The 15,461-nt window shown below is 45.0% G+C and overlaps 1 protein-coding gene across 3 annotated transcripts in view; it reads left to right on the forward strand.

Annotated features, from left to right (window-relative positions):
• The first annotated feature begins 1,297 nt into the window (after positions 1 to 1,297).
• The window catches only part of AKR1D1 (aldo-keto reductase family 1 member D1), a 76,022-nt gene continuing 61,858 nt past the window's right edge, over positions 1,298 to 15,461 (forward strand). For 2 of the 3 annotated variants that reach the window (XM_040345616.1, XM_040345617.1), the window contains exon 1: positions 1,298 to 1,446. In XM_040345616.1, the coding sequence (XP_040201550.1) occupies positions 1,333 to 1,446 (114 nt within the window). In that variant the 5' untranslated portion in view covers positions 1,298 to 1,332. The remainder of the gene's footprint in view (positions 1,447 to 15,461) is intronic. The other variant, XM_040345615.1, reaches the window with a different exon arrangement.

A 15,461-nucleotide genomic window follows, 5' to 3' on the forward strand; every position in this document is an offset into this window, starting at 1 on the left:
GACAAAGTAACGCTGCCCTCTATTGGCTCTCTGTACATCAGAGAACCAGGAAACAACAGCAAAAACGAAACTAAACTACAGGCACATTATATGATTGGTTTTTATCTATTTTTAATCATTTTTAAAAGGAATCAGTTAACTATTATGTCTCTATACCCTGTAAACAGTCATTTCAGCTAAAAAATGTTTTTCCTTTAGTGACCCTTTAAACGTGTCCTGTGGGTGGATATAGGGGCGGGGCTATATCATATGTAATGCTGCCATGTCTGGCGTCAGGAAACTACTGTTCATAATGGAGTAAGCACATTCATCACGCTGTAACAGACAGAAAAGCGCAAGTCGTCTTTTACTAACACGGAATCAGCTAAAGCAGCCCAAAGGCGAATAGAACTTCCCCTTTATAGTGCCGTTGTACGTAGGGTTGCCACCTCATCCCTTTAAAACTGAACACATATTAATAACACAGGTTCTGTGGCTGACCAGGGAGATAATTTAACTCACTAGGTGCCTTATCTGAATTAAATTAGTCTCATAACCTGTGTAATTCATGTGTTTTTGGGTTTAAAGGGATGAGGTGGCAACCCTAGTTGTACGTCACCGCGCTTTGCTAGATCATTTTTTAAAAACGATGGTGTGTGGGCAACATCGTTTTAATGATGAAGTTGGGAAAACTTTGTTTTTTTGGACATGCTGAAAAATGATCGAGTGCGCAGCATGACAGCTTGTAAAAATCTGTGCGTTTTTTTACAACTGCCAGTAAATATCAGGGGCTGAGAATTTCATGCTGTGTTGACTTTTTAAGTGTAAATCAAGCAAATTGCTTTTTTATAGGTATTGTCAGTGTTTCCATATCATGTTTATACTGTTTAAATATTCAGTTTTCAATAGGAGTTCTGTAATTTCTCAGGTTGCCAGTGAAAAACGCGCTCTGCCAGTAAATTTTCCACGTTTTTTTGTCAGTAAAAAACGCTGCAGGAGGCTGGCATCCCTGCCCGGTGTGGTCAGGTACCCGGGGGACAGCTGTCTATTTACAGGCATATAACTGTGGAATCACATTGAATCCAATGATCACTGTGTATAGTAATTGCACTAGAACTATATGATACAATGTTGCAGATAAATGAAAAGGCACATGTGCTGTATAATGTAAATCTTGGCAGGCAATGTATCTGTAGATGTATCTGTAGAGGAGTGCCTTATAAGAACTTGAAATGAAAGTAATATTATCCCTGTAGATCAGCCACCATGTCCCTCCTTTCTCCAGCCCCCTCCACTCCCCCCTCCAGGAGCTCCTTATCTGCTGCTTGGTCTGCCTAGGTTGAGTATAGCTTGATGTCCTCAGTGAACTGTACCATGGAGCTATCCAGAGAGCAACACCGTGTCCCCCTTAGTGATGGCAACAGCATCCCCCTGCTGGGACTGGGCACCTATGCTTCCCCCCGCACGGTGAGTCCGGAGAATACTTTCTTTACTAGGGCATAATGACTCAACTACTACTACTACCCCAATTATTGTCACTGCTGGATCTGTCCTTATACTATTCTCATTTCTACGGCTGTATTCTGTTCTACAACTACCTTTATCACTAAGGCTGCATTCACACCTTGGCGTACCTAATCGCGGCGTTTTGTCCCGTGATTTGCGGCGACAAAACGCTGCGATTGTGAATGCAGCTTACCCCCAGGTCCACATCTCCTATGCCGAACGCCGAAAGCCAGCTGAAAAAAAGGTCCCGGACTTGTTTTCAGGCGGCAGGCGTACGGCGTTCGGCGTGGAGATGTGAACCATCTCCATAGAGGGCAATGTAAAATCATCCCTCCAGCGTCTTAGGGGCTGCTGCGGCGTCGCGCTTCAGGCATATATACGCCTAGGTGTGAACAGAGCCTTACAATCCCCCCACTCTACCTACTTCTACTATTATTGTCGGTGGTCATGTACTAACTATTATTTATTTGTATGCTTTCTTTCTACCATATGTATTACCACCTGTACTGGCTATATCCCAATTGTACTATATAATGCAGATTATTACAGATTCAGGGGTGTCTGATTGGTAAACACTTCTGAGTTTGTTGTTCACAAACTATGCTCCTTGGCCTCGGGTTACTTCTTCTATTGTTTAGGGCACAGTGGCATTCTTTCCCACCTTTGTACACAGGTAATATCAGGTACCCTTAAAAATGCTTTAAGCAAGTAAAATGTAAATACTTAAAGCGTTAGTAAACTGCTGAAAAAAAAAAAAAACCTGCAAGAAAATTGGCATAATGTGCTAGCATCGCATACTAGCACACTATGAAATACTTGCCTTAGAACGAAGCTCCCGCGGCCCGACCCATCCAGCGCTGAGGGGGCTGACATGTTGCATCGGCGTTTCTTCTGGGGTCCCGGTCTCCGGCGCTGTGATTGGCCAGAGCCATGATGAGAGCATGCGCGGGAGTCCTCCGTTCCGGCACAATACGCTGGACCTTCACTGCGCATTCGCCGCTGACGTCAGCGGCTGCATGTGGGGTGAGTATCTCGTAAACCAGGGGTGCCCAACATTTTGAAGAGCGAGGGCCACTTAAACAACTTGATAACCGGTCGCGGGCCACAATGAGCGGAGCCCACTCTACTTTTTTTTGTGGATCAGATTGAAGTCGGTTTACGTCTGCCACTACTTAGAGGTTAATGGAGGGTCCAATTGGTCAGACTGTCGGACTGACCGTGTGAAAGGGGCCCAAGGCTGCTTTCACACTGATGCGCTGTGGTTTACCCACACCGCGGGTGCAACGCAGTGTACCTTTTGGCTTTCCTGCACTTTGCAATAGACTTCTATTATATTCTGCAGGTTTGGTACACTTTCAGAAAGCTCACCAAACTCGCAGGTAATAACAGAAGTCTGTGGCTCAGTGCAGGTAACCCGCAGGTAAACTGCTCTGCATCTGCGGATCGGTTTGAAAGCAGCCCAGTAACCATTGCAGAACAGATATGCCCACATATACACTCTGATTTTAACAATAAACTGACTTTTAATAACAGTATCCTATTCTATTCCATCCCAGAGCAGGAGGTCGCGGGCCACATCAGAGGGCTCCGCCGGCCACATGTTGCCCCCGGGCCACTGGTTGGGCACCCCTGTTCTAAACTGTGTAGGTTTAGGAGATATTAATTTTACCTACAGGTAAGCCTTATTATAGGTGTACCTGAAGGTAAAAATGTCCAAGTGGAGTATACAATCCCTTTAAGACCACCCAATGTACCAAAATTCCGGTTCAGCGGGAATTGGACCATATTCATTATGTGGCTTCTGTTGAACGGTCATGCTGGAAAACTAACATTCGACCAGTGCTTGTAGTCAATGGCTGGTGCTGATCTGTGTATTCTGATGGGGAGTGAGTCCCCATTGTCAGAATGCAATATTGAAACAGGAGAGAGCCCTATAGCCACATCATTTGTGTTGATGCACTATGCATGTATACCCCGCTTAAAGTGGAAGTAAAGTCTTATTCTTTTACTTGTACCTACCGGTAAGCTTATAATAATATTAAGAGCTATTCAGAGTGCATGCGCGCGAGTGATATCATTGCAGCTCTGGCCACTCACAGCACCGGAGCCCGTGAACCCGGAAGAAATGCCAGGGAAGATGTCAGCCGTATACGGCCAACGCTGGAGGGCTGTTCTGAGGTAAGTATTTGATAATGTGATAGTATGCGATGCAGGGCTCAAAATTTCAAGTCCTGAGCTACTAGCCAGGCCTCAAGAGTTACTCGCCACCAGTTGCCCCACCTAATTCATACACTACCCTGCGCCTAATTGAACCCGTAAACACGCCCTCGTAGATTATCTCATGGAATTACAATGTTTTATGCAGAATCAAGTTACAAAATGAAATATTACCAACAACAACTTTAACAAAATGGGACAGGGCACTGGGGGCAGACCAGAGGGACAGGGCACTGGGGGCAGACCAGAGAGACATGGCACTGGGGGCAGACCAGAGGGACAGGGCACTGGGGGCAGACCAGAGGGACAGGGCACTATAACTGGGTCTCTTCCCCATTCTCTTGCTGTCTCCTCCTCTCTCTCTCTCTACCATTCATCTCATCATCAGGAGCCTGTGTGTGTGGCTCCACGCTTGCATGTCCCCACTTCCCCCTTTTATTCAGGCTGGCAGAGAGGAGAGGAGCTGCAGCACAGCGGGAGGGAGTACAATCCAGCGCTGAGATCCACACAACTGCACAGCCATTGACACCATAGCACAGCACACATTGACACTACACAGCACACATTGACACTGCACAGCACACATTGAGACCAGTCTGCTCACAGTGCTCAGGCTGAACTGTTGGACACTTACATAGAGCACAAGGAGAAGAAAACTGCACAAACTAGAAGGCTGCCGCTCTCATGTCAGGGCAACTTTCAGTGAGTGCTGCACCGGAGTGGTCATTTTTGCAATCCTCCACCTCACTCATTACTTTCTGCTCTCCAGCTACATTGGTCGGGGCCCGGGGGAGAGGGGCAGGCTCAGAGAGGTCATACTGTTAGGTCCCATGGCTTAATGAGAATTGTAAGGAGAGCACCTGTGTACTGCTCTGCCTGTGCGCGGCTCAACAGACTACTTTTCCCGAGCATGCACCTTTCCTCTTCGGCCGCCAATCTCATCGGGACTCTAAGTGTAGGCACAGATTGGAGGGAGATTGGTCATGCAGTCCTGTCATCACTCGCCCCCAGCTTAAATCCACTCGCCAAATGCTAGTAGGCGAGTGGAAATTTTGAGGGCTGTGCGATATATACTAGCTCATTATGCTTTTGCCTTACAGGGTTGTTGTTTGTTTTCTCCCAGAGTTTACAACTGCTTTAATACCGTAAACAATTAACAATGACCTATTTGAATAGAATTGGCTGACGAAGATTCTGACAATACTATTCTATCAGTCTTAAGGAGCTTCCTTTTCATGTGTAAATGGGCTTTCTACATGTCTACATTCAGGAGAATATATATATATATATATACACACACACACACACACACAGTGTGTGTATATATATATATATATATATATATATATATATATATATATATATATTAGGGGTGCAACGGATTAAAAAACTCATGGTTCTGATCGTTCCTCGGATCAGAGTCCCGGATCGGATCAATTTTTGGACCAGTGGGGGAGATGTGGATATTAGTAATATCCACATCTCCCCACTGTAATGTCCACATCTTCCCCCACTGTAATGTCAACATCTCCCCCCCCATCTCCTCCGCTCTAATGTGCACATCTCCCCCCCACTGTAATGTCCACATGTCCCCCCCACTGTAATGTCCACATCTCCCCCCCCACTGTAATGTCCACATCTCCCCCACATCTCCCCCACTGTAACGTCCACATCTCCCCCACATCTTCCCCCCACTGTAATATCCACATCTCCCCCACTGTAATGTCCACATGTCCCCCCACTGTAATGTCCATCCCCCCCCCCCCTACTGTAATGTCCACATCTCCCCCACTGTAACGTCCACATCTCCCCCACATCTTCCCCCCACTGTAATGTCCACATCTCCCCCACTGTAATATCCACATCTCCCCCACTGTAATATCCACATCTCCCCCACTGTAATATCCACATCCCCCCCCCCCAACTGTAATATCCACATTCCCCCCCACTGCAATGTCCACATCTCCCCCACTGTAATATCCACATCCCCCCCCCCAACTGTAATATCCACATTCCCCCCCACTGCAATGTCCACATCTCCCCCACTGTAATATGATATTACAGTGGGGGGAAGATGTGGATATTACAGTGGGGGGGGGGGGGAGATGTGGATATTACGGGGGGGGGGAGGGGTGGATATTACGGGGGGGGGGGAGATGTGGATATTACGGGGGGGGATATGTGGATATTACAGTCGTGGAGATGTGGATATTACTGTGCTAATATCCACATCTCCACCACTGTAATGTCCACCTCTCTCCCCACTGTAATGTCCACCTCTCTCCCACACTGTAATGTCCACCTCTCTCCCCCACTGTAATGTCCACCTCTCTCCCCCACTGTAATGTCCACCTCTCCCCCTCCATCTCCCCCACTGTAATATCCACATCTCCCCGCAAGCAGACAGACCTGTGCGCCCAACGTCAGCACGCCGCCGGGTGTACCAAGATGGCCACCGCTCCTGAGCTAGGCCGAAGCCGCCCCGGAGCTAGGCCAAAGCCGCGGCCTTTCCTATGACCGAGGATCGCGTGGTGTGCCGATCCGAACAGGTTGACCCTGATCATGGATCGATGACGATCCCTTGCACCACTAATATATATATATATACACAATTAATCTTAACTTTGAAAATCCATCTTCATGTACAAACAATTGATTGCACAAGCAACTATACAGTTTCAAGCAACACTCTGCTCTTTCTCAAGCCATGTGTTGAGTGTTGATTGAAGCTGTACAGTTGCATTATACAGATCACATCCTAATGTTTTGCTGTTTATCATCAGTGGATTGATTGGGAGCCCACAGTTGATGTGATCTCAGAGTGGTGAGACGTGAAGGAGTGACTCACTCTACTTTCAGTGTTTCAGTGTGTGTGTGTGTGTGTGTGTGTGTGTGTGTGTATATATACATACACACATACACACTGAAAGTAGAGTGAGTCACTTCTCACCACTCTGAGATCACATCAACTGTGGGCTCCCAATCAATCCACTGATGATAAACAGCAAAAAATTAGGATGTGATCTGTATAATGCAACTGTACAGCTTCAATCAACACATGGCTTGAGAAAGAGCAGAGTGTTGCTTGAAACTGTATAGTTGCTTGTGCAATCAATTGTTTGTACATGAAGATGGATTTTCAAAGTTAAGATTAATTGCATTATACAGAGATCTCATGCTAATATATATATATATATATATATATATATATATATATATATATATATATATATATATATATATATATATATAGACATACATGTGTGTGTGTGTGTATATATATATATATATATATATATATATATATATATATATATACATACATACATACATAAATTTTTAAACAACATGTGTGTGTGTGTGTGTATATATATAATATACATTAATATAATCTTGCGCTCTTATAACTGCTGTACTTCTAATTTGATTTCCGTTGTTTCTGCTCTATCTATCCCTGCCTTTCCCACCTGCAGTGCTGCCACCTTTACGTCGAACCTCTATACTGTACTGCCTTCTACTGGCGGCCCTATTTCTGCAGCTACTCTCTTTGTCCTATCCTACTCACACTGCTACTACAACTTCTGCTCCTGATCTCTCTAATTATAGCTACTGCTGTATAGTTCCATTTACTATCCCTCCTGCTATTCTCCCCTCCACCCCTAATATACTGACTGCTACTGTCTCTGTTGTTCCCTGTCTTATCCCATGTGTAGTGTATAACTGTCATCGGTTATTGCTACTCCCTGTCCTACCTGCTATCCCACCGGTACTATGTCTACTATCACCCATGTTACTGCTGCTTCCTATTCCTGTCCTAGCCCACATGTACTACTCCTACCTCTCTGTTACAGCTACACCTTTCCTATCCAACCTGTACTACTGTCACATTTGTTATAGCTGCTCCATGTCTCTGTCCTAGCCCACCTGTATTACTGTCACCTCTGTTACTGCTGCCTTATCCCACCTATACTCAGAGCTTTTTTTCTCAGAAAATAGGTGCAGGAACTCAACCACGACCCGTTCAGATTTCACAAACAGTAGAAGGGTCTTAAAGGGGCATTAAATACCAGAATTGCATTACATACAGAGTGCAGAGTTCAGGGGGGTTACACACAGAGTGTAGAGCTGTCACTTGTAAACACAGAAACCAGACTTCTGTGTTTACAAGTGATTGTGGTGAGCAGGCACCAAAGGGTCTGAGCCAGAGGTGGTGGAACTGAGTTCCACCAAGTTCCCCCTGAAAAAAAGCCCTGCCTATACTACTATAACATCTGTTACTACTGTTTCTTTTTTCTGTCCTATCCTACCTGTACTACTGTCATCTTTGTTACTGCTGCTGCCTGTTTCTATCCTTTCCCACCTGAACTACTATAACCATAGGTGTGCACAGCCTATTGCATTAGGGTGTGCAGTGCACCCCAAAGCTCAAACGCACCCAACCGATTACTCACGATGTTCATTCAGGGGAAGGGAAAGGGAACAGTAAATTACATATTTAATGGCGCCTTTCCCCCCATTCATCCTAAGACATCCCTGCAACAACAGCTGGCGGGAGAAGAGAGGAGGAAAGCCAGCAGCACCGCGGGAGGAAGGGGGAGGAGCCAAGGCAGTAGGACGAATCTGAGCTGCACAGGGTGATTAGGGTGTGCCTGGGCACACCTGGCACACCCTGTGCGCACGCCTATGACTATAACCTTTGTTACTTTTACTTTCATGATTGTTGACCTGGACCTGTCCTCTCCCACATCATTTGCCTTTCTATTGGCACATCACTGTAATGAGCTGCTTCACTAATATTAGGTCATATGGGGTCGGTTTGGAGGGCCCAGAGATAACAGAAGTTGGTCGGTATTAACAGTGGTAGACAAGTTAAAATGGAATTCAGAAGACAGTCCATCCAAGCCAGGAGCCAGCAGGATTTTTTTTTGGGGCCAATTCTACTGACAACAATTATGCCCTGTACACACGATCGGTTCATCCGATGAAAACGGACTGGTGGATTTTCTCATCAGATATCCGATGAAGCTGACTTTGATCAGTCTTGCCTACACACCATCAGTTAAAAAAACGATCGTGCCAGCATGCGGTGACGTAAAACACTACGACGTGCTGAGAAAAACGAAGTTCAATGCTTCCAAGCATGCGTCGAGTTGATTCTGAGCATGCGTGGATTTTTAACCGATGGACGTACCCACAGACGATCGTTTTTTTCTATTGGTTAGTTAACCATCAGAAAATTTTAAAACAAGTTCCTAGTTTTTTAACCGATGGATAAAAAAACGATGGGGCCCACACACGATCGGTTAGTCTGATGAAAACTGTCTATCAGCCCGCTTTCATCAGACAAACCAATCGTGTGTACGCGGCATTAGAGAAAACCTTAAAGTTAGGCTCTAGCTTTAAGTTTTAAACAGCGTTTGCTTCTTGGCTCCTGGGATTTGCCCCGCCATGGTATTGGCATCACATAGCACAAGTGCGAATCGGAGGCACCATGTTGTGCTTAACCACTTCAATACTGGGCATTTTCACCCCCTTCCTGCCCAGACCAATTTTTAGTTTTCAGTGCTGTCGCACTTTGAATGACAATTGCGCGGTCATGCAACACTATACCCAAATGAAATTTATGTTTATTTTCCCCACAAATAAAGCTTTCGTTTGGTGCTATTTGATCACCTCTGCGGTTTTTATTTTTTGCGCTATAAACAAAAGAATGTTGAAAAAACACAATATTTTTTACTTTTTGATTCAATAAATATCACAATTTTTTTTCTCAGTTTAGGCCAATGTGTATTCTTCTACATGTTTTTGGTAAAAAAAAAAACGCAATAAGCGTATATTGATTGGGTTTGCGCAAAAGTTATAGCGTCTACAAAATAGGGGATAGATTTATTGCATTTTTATTTTTTTACTAGTAATGGCGGCGATCTGCGATTTTTTTATTGTGATCATGACATTGCGATGGACATATCGGACACTTTTGACACATTTTTGGGACCATTCACATTTATACAGCGATTAGTGCTATAAAACTGCACTGATTACTGTGTAAATGTGACTGGCAGGAAAGAGGTTAACACTAGGGGACGATCAAGGGGTTAAATATGTTCCCTAGGGAGTGATTCTAACTGTATGGGGGCGGATACTCACAAGGGGAGGAGAACGATCTGTGTTCCTCTGTACTGGGAACACACATCGGTCTCCTCACCTCTGACAGGACGTGGATCTGTGTGTTTCACACACAGATCCATGGTCCTGCTGTGATTGCGGTCAATCACGGGTGCCCGGCGGTGCGGCGGGCGCACGAGCGCTCCCCCTAGATGAAGCGTCATATAACGTCCACCCAGGATGGGAGATCCCTCCTGCGGACATCATATTACAATAGCCCGGTATTGAAGTGGTTAAAGCAGTTCTTTACCCTGTTCAAATGTTTTTTTTATATACTGTAGCTGCTGACTTTTATAAAACAGACACTCACCTCTCCAGGGATCCAGTGCCATCCTCACATGAACCAGTTCTTCACTGGTCTTTGGGTCCTCTGCATGTTAAAGGGGTTATAAACCCCTTTAACCTACTTTAACCTTCAGGTAAGCCTAGATTAAAGCTCATCTGTAGGTGTAACAAATATCTCCCAAACCTAAACGGTTTAGGAGATATTTGCAGAAATGGCAGGCGCCGATGTCTACGGCGCATGCGCACTGAAAGTGCAGTTTTTGTCAATGCCATTATCGTGGTTAATGCCGTGATTTCACACATTCGCATGCGCAGGAGTGACGTCATCGCCACTCCGGCCAATCACATTGCCAGAGTGGCGATAACAGGAAGAAGATGCGAGGAAACATGGTGGCGGCAGCGGAGGGGAACGAGGAGGACTTCGGGGGCTTCAATCTCAGGTAAGTGCCACATAATGAGCTAGTATGCTATGCATACTACTGTAGCTCATTATGCCTTTCTCTTGCAGGTTTTTTTTTTTTCGGGGGGGGGGGGGGGGGGGTTTACTTCCTCTTTAACTGTGGCAAGTCGGCTTTGACTCCTTGCGGCTTCACATCCTGCTTCCCACTGCGCAAGTGATCGGAGGGCGAACCGACCGAAAGTATGCGATCCAACCAGAAGTGGGGGCAGGTACCTGTCAAAATCTGGTACCCACTTCCCCTCACTCCCAAAAAAAGAGTTACAAAAGCAGGAGAGGAGAGGGAGAGGAGGGCATAAAGCAGAACTTTCCCTTTAGGGTGAAGTTCTGCTTTCAAGTTTTCAGGGCCATTTAGGTTTTTGTAAACACGGGTTCACTTCAGTATGCCTAGATGTGAATATTATTTTCAGCTATTTTATTTAATATATTTATCATTTGAGTTTAAGGTCATTTCAAATTCATAAATTCAGATGGGTGTCAGTTGACAAGGTCGTGGGTGTGATTTGTAGTTATGTTTACGATATCCAGCCTTTATCAGATATGACTAATCTAAGTATCTATGTCTGACCCAACCACCCCAATTGAACTCACATACAAGTCGTTTTTATCCTGGGAACTACCATTTTAACCACTGACCATTCACTGGATTGCTGTAAGTGTTTAGTAACCTTTTCTCAAAATAAAAGGGCCAGATTCTTAAAAGGCTTACGACGGCACAACGCCATTTGCGCCGTCGTAAGTCCTAATCTGGCCCGGTGTATCTATGCGACTGATTCTTGGAATCAGTTACACATAGATATCCCTTAGATCTGACAGGCGTAAGGCTCTTACGCTGTCAGATCTTAAATGCAATTTTTTTTCCCGCCGCTAGGTGTCGCCTCGTCGTTTTCCCCGTCGTCTATGCAAATTAGCTATTTACGGCGATTCCGAACATACGTGCGGAACAACGCAACGAATTTACGACGTTTCCGTAAGCGTAAACTTTCCCCCTGCTATATGAGGGGCAAGTTTACGAAGGTCCGTCGTAAGCCATGTTAAGTATGGCGCCGGGTCAGCGTTGTCTTTTTCCGTTGTTTACGTCGTTTTCGTAAGTCGTTCGCGAATACGACTTTACGTCAATGACGCACACGTCGGCGTCATTGACGTTTTCCGTCGTGAGCTGGAGCATGCGCACTGGGCTATTTTTATGCCCGGCGCATGCGCAGTTCGATCGTCGCGGGGGCGCGCTTAATTTAAATACGAGGCCGCCCGCTTTGAATTACGCGGGCTTACGCCGAGCTATTTACACTACGCCGCCGCAAATTACGGAGCAAGTGCTTGGAGAATACGGCACTTGCTCCAGTAATTTGCGGCGGCGTAGTGTAAATGGCTTACGCTACGCCGCCGCAGATTCTACCAGAATCTGCCCCAAAGTGTTTTATGGTTTTACACCATGTGGCATCCTTTTCCTTCCTTATTGGTCACGTCTGAGGAACACCTTGGGTTTGTTTGGCCAGCCATGTTACCTTTTTTTCCGGTCTAACCACTAAGGGATTCGCTTTGAGTGCTGGATCATTATCGAAACGCTTGTCTAGACTTCTATGATGTGGAGTCTAAAGATCTGGTAAGCTCACATCCTTTGGAGTACGGCTGTCCACATTTTTCTTTCTTTGCACATAAATTAAAGTTTTACGCCATCGACAAAATAGATCAAAACTGGAGGAATTTGAATTTAAAAAAGAAATGTATCGCGTAATGAAACCCAGTGGAATTTTAAATTGGACACACTCAGACCTATTGGAATGAATGTGGAATTAGATATAAATTGTTTTTTGGAAGTTTATTAGCAAACTTTTTTTTTTGGAAAATTAAAAAAAATTACTGAAGGTCCGCTTTAAATCCCTCTCTCACCGAGTTCTCCCTTTATCCAGATTTATACACGTTCCTGTATCTTCGCCAGTCTTTTTCAACCAGGGTGCCTTGAGGTTTCTTCAGGGCTGCTTTGACATAATGCCTAAAGATTTATCAAAAAATGTATACAAGCCAGCAGGTGGATTAAGCCTGCCTTTTAGTTACAGAAAGCCATGCCTTTTCATTATGCACCATTACGACTTTCTAGACACTGGCATCCTAACAACCAATGATGTTGATTAAAGAGGATGTCTGTTGCCTCCACAATATCCTTGTTTGACCCTCCTGTGCCCCTCTCCCTCAGCACTGGGGTCACATCCGGTGAAACCACTTTCCACTATATAAAGAGCCCTTCAACCCACTGTCCATGAAGGTCTCGACAAGTTGTTACCTTGCTGGTGTGAGGAGATGACGGGGTTGGAATATCTTATGCAACAACTGGCCTCTACCCAGGACCGATTGCTTCAATTTAAAACTCTCCATGGAGTTTATTTTATTTCCCAATAATTACAGTACACACACTGTTTTCTTTACATGCATCTACATGCTGACGTTGCTCAGAGGATCCAGCAACGTACTTGCATGTGTTTTGGAACTGTCTAGTAATTAAGTCCTTTTGGGCAGATGTTTCCAGGTGTATCCACTCTGTAACAGCTATCTTTGTGCCCTTAAAGTAGAAGTTCAGGCTAAAACTAAAATCTCAGATCCATAATCTGAGACTAATCTATCTAGCCCTGTAAAGAAAAAAACGATTTACTTACCTATTCTGCAGCCAAGCCGGTCCAATCCCACACTGAGCTGCAGGCAGCGGCCTCTGTATGTGGGAGTGTGCAGGAGAGGCAGCCGACAATGGAAGCCCCATAGTAACTCTATAGACTCATACACATGATTGGACCTCCATCAAACAAATCTGTGGAATTTTGTCCGAAGGGCGTTGGCCGTGAACTTGTTCTGCATACAGACGCAAGAACTTTTTCAGCCAACATTCACGAAACTACATGTTTTTTCTGCTCTTTAGCACCGCCCTTTGGGCAACGTCTGCTAATGTTGTCTGATGGTTTGCATTGGTTCGGAGCATGCGTGTTTGTACTTTGGATTTTAGTCCATCGGCTTGTGTACACATGTTGGGATAATCCAACGGAACACATTTGTTGGACAATTTGAGAGCATGCTATCCAACATTTCCAATTGTCCGATGGAGCATACAGATGATCGTATTATCTGACAAAACACGTCCGTCGGACAATTGTTGTCGGGAATATCTGATCGTGTGTACAGGCCTTAAGAGTGACATTACTTCCCAGCCGCTGTCGGCTGTCTCCTCTGCAGAGCTTCCGCCGCTGGAGACCAGACCGGATCAGCTTTAGAAAGGGTATGTATAGCATTTTTTGCTTTACAGGGCTAGATAGGTTAGTCGCACATTGTGGATGCAAGCAGACTTAGAGATTTTGGTTTTAGGCTGAACTTCCACTTTTCTGGTTCAGTTATGTTGTGCAATAGTCATCCCACCACAGGGGTCACTGTGGGTAAATATTCATGTTCATCTACTCACTGACACATCGGCGCTGAACGAAGTGTAGTGTGCCAATAGACACTGGTTGCCATGGTATTAACCAGATAGCAAGGGTAACTTGCCACAAATTTGTGGCAGTGTTGAATTGTAAGACTAAGGCCTTGTACACACGAGAGGACCGTTTCCAGCGGATAAATCCTCTGGCGGATTTTGATCTGATGGCTGTACACACCATCAGATCAAAATCCCCGCGGAATACATCCGCGGCGACGGCGATGACACGGCGACGTGCGTGACCCTGGAAGGTAAATACTTCCACGCATGCGTCGAATCATTACGACGCATGCGAGGGATGGGAGCGGACGGACTGATCCGGTGAGTCTGTACAGAGTGTACAGACGACCGGATCAGTCCGCTGGACTGGATTCCAGCGGATAGATTTCTTAGCATGCTAAGACATTTTTATCCGCTGGGAATCCGTCGGCTGGATTTTTATCCGCCTGAAAATGTCCGCTAGGCCGTACACACGACCGGATCTATCTGCTGGAACTGATCCGATGAAAACGGTCTGCGGACCGTTTTCATCGGACATGTTGGGTCGTCTGTACGAGGCCTCAGTGTTGATGGTGGTATTCCTCCCATAGCACTATTGTGTTCTGCTGTTCCGACAGAACACAAGGATTAGTGTTGCCCGCTATAGCCAGTGGACCTAATTGTTTGAGAAAAATGTGACAGGCTAGTCGTGCAAAAGTCAATCAATGGATTAACTTGTGTACAACCAGGGTGCCCATACATGGATTGAAATTTGGCTGGTATAGACTTTTCAATTCTTCCACCATGGGTTAAAGGGAAAAGAAATTGCTTGATTCCCCTATTCACAAAATCAGTGTGGATAAAGGAATCCCTCGTGCTGCGCTATTTTATTCTGACAGTGTGAGGTTTCTCTGTCGTCAGAATACAATGATCACTGCCGGTGTCAATAGCACCTATTGCTTGGAGGAGTCAAGCATAGTAAATTAGTTCCATGCCAGGCTGCCAAAAATGTTTGAGAACTATCAATGAAAGGTGCAGCTTTCTCAAATAAATATGTAAAGAGTAACAATTCCAATTTTGAATTACTTCTTACCAAGACCACAGTACTTCCTTTTATTCATGCAGACCTTTAAAGGAAATTCACATTCTCTTTCATGCAGATGACCACTAGAGGGAGCATTTACAGATCTGTACCAGAATAATAAAAATATGGAACATCAAATAATTAAAAGCACAAAAAGCTATGTAAAAATGTACTTTCAAGCAGTAATAATGTCTTAAAATAGTTTGGTTTTCCTTTATGCATATTTAACTAAGCCACATGGCCCACAACAAGCTGAATGTTCTTCAGCACTTCCCATAATAACGGGTGAGGAGGAAAAATGTGCAGCGTTGTACATTTATTTGCTTTTCCGT

This window comes from Rana temporaria, chromosome 3, assembly GCF_905171775.1.
Source record: "Rana temporaria chromosome 3, aRanTem1.1, whole genome shotgun sequence".
Taxonomy (NCBI): domain Eukaryota; kingdom Metazoa; phylum Chordata; class Amphibia; order Anura; family Ranidae; genus Rana; species Rana temporaria.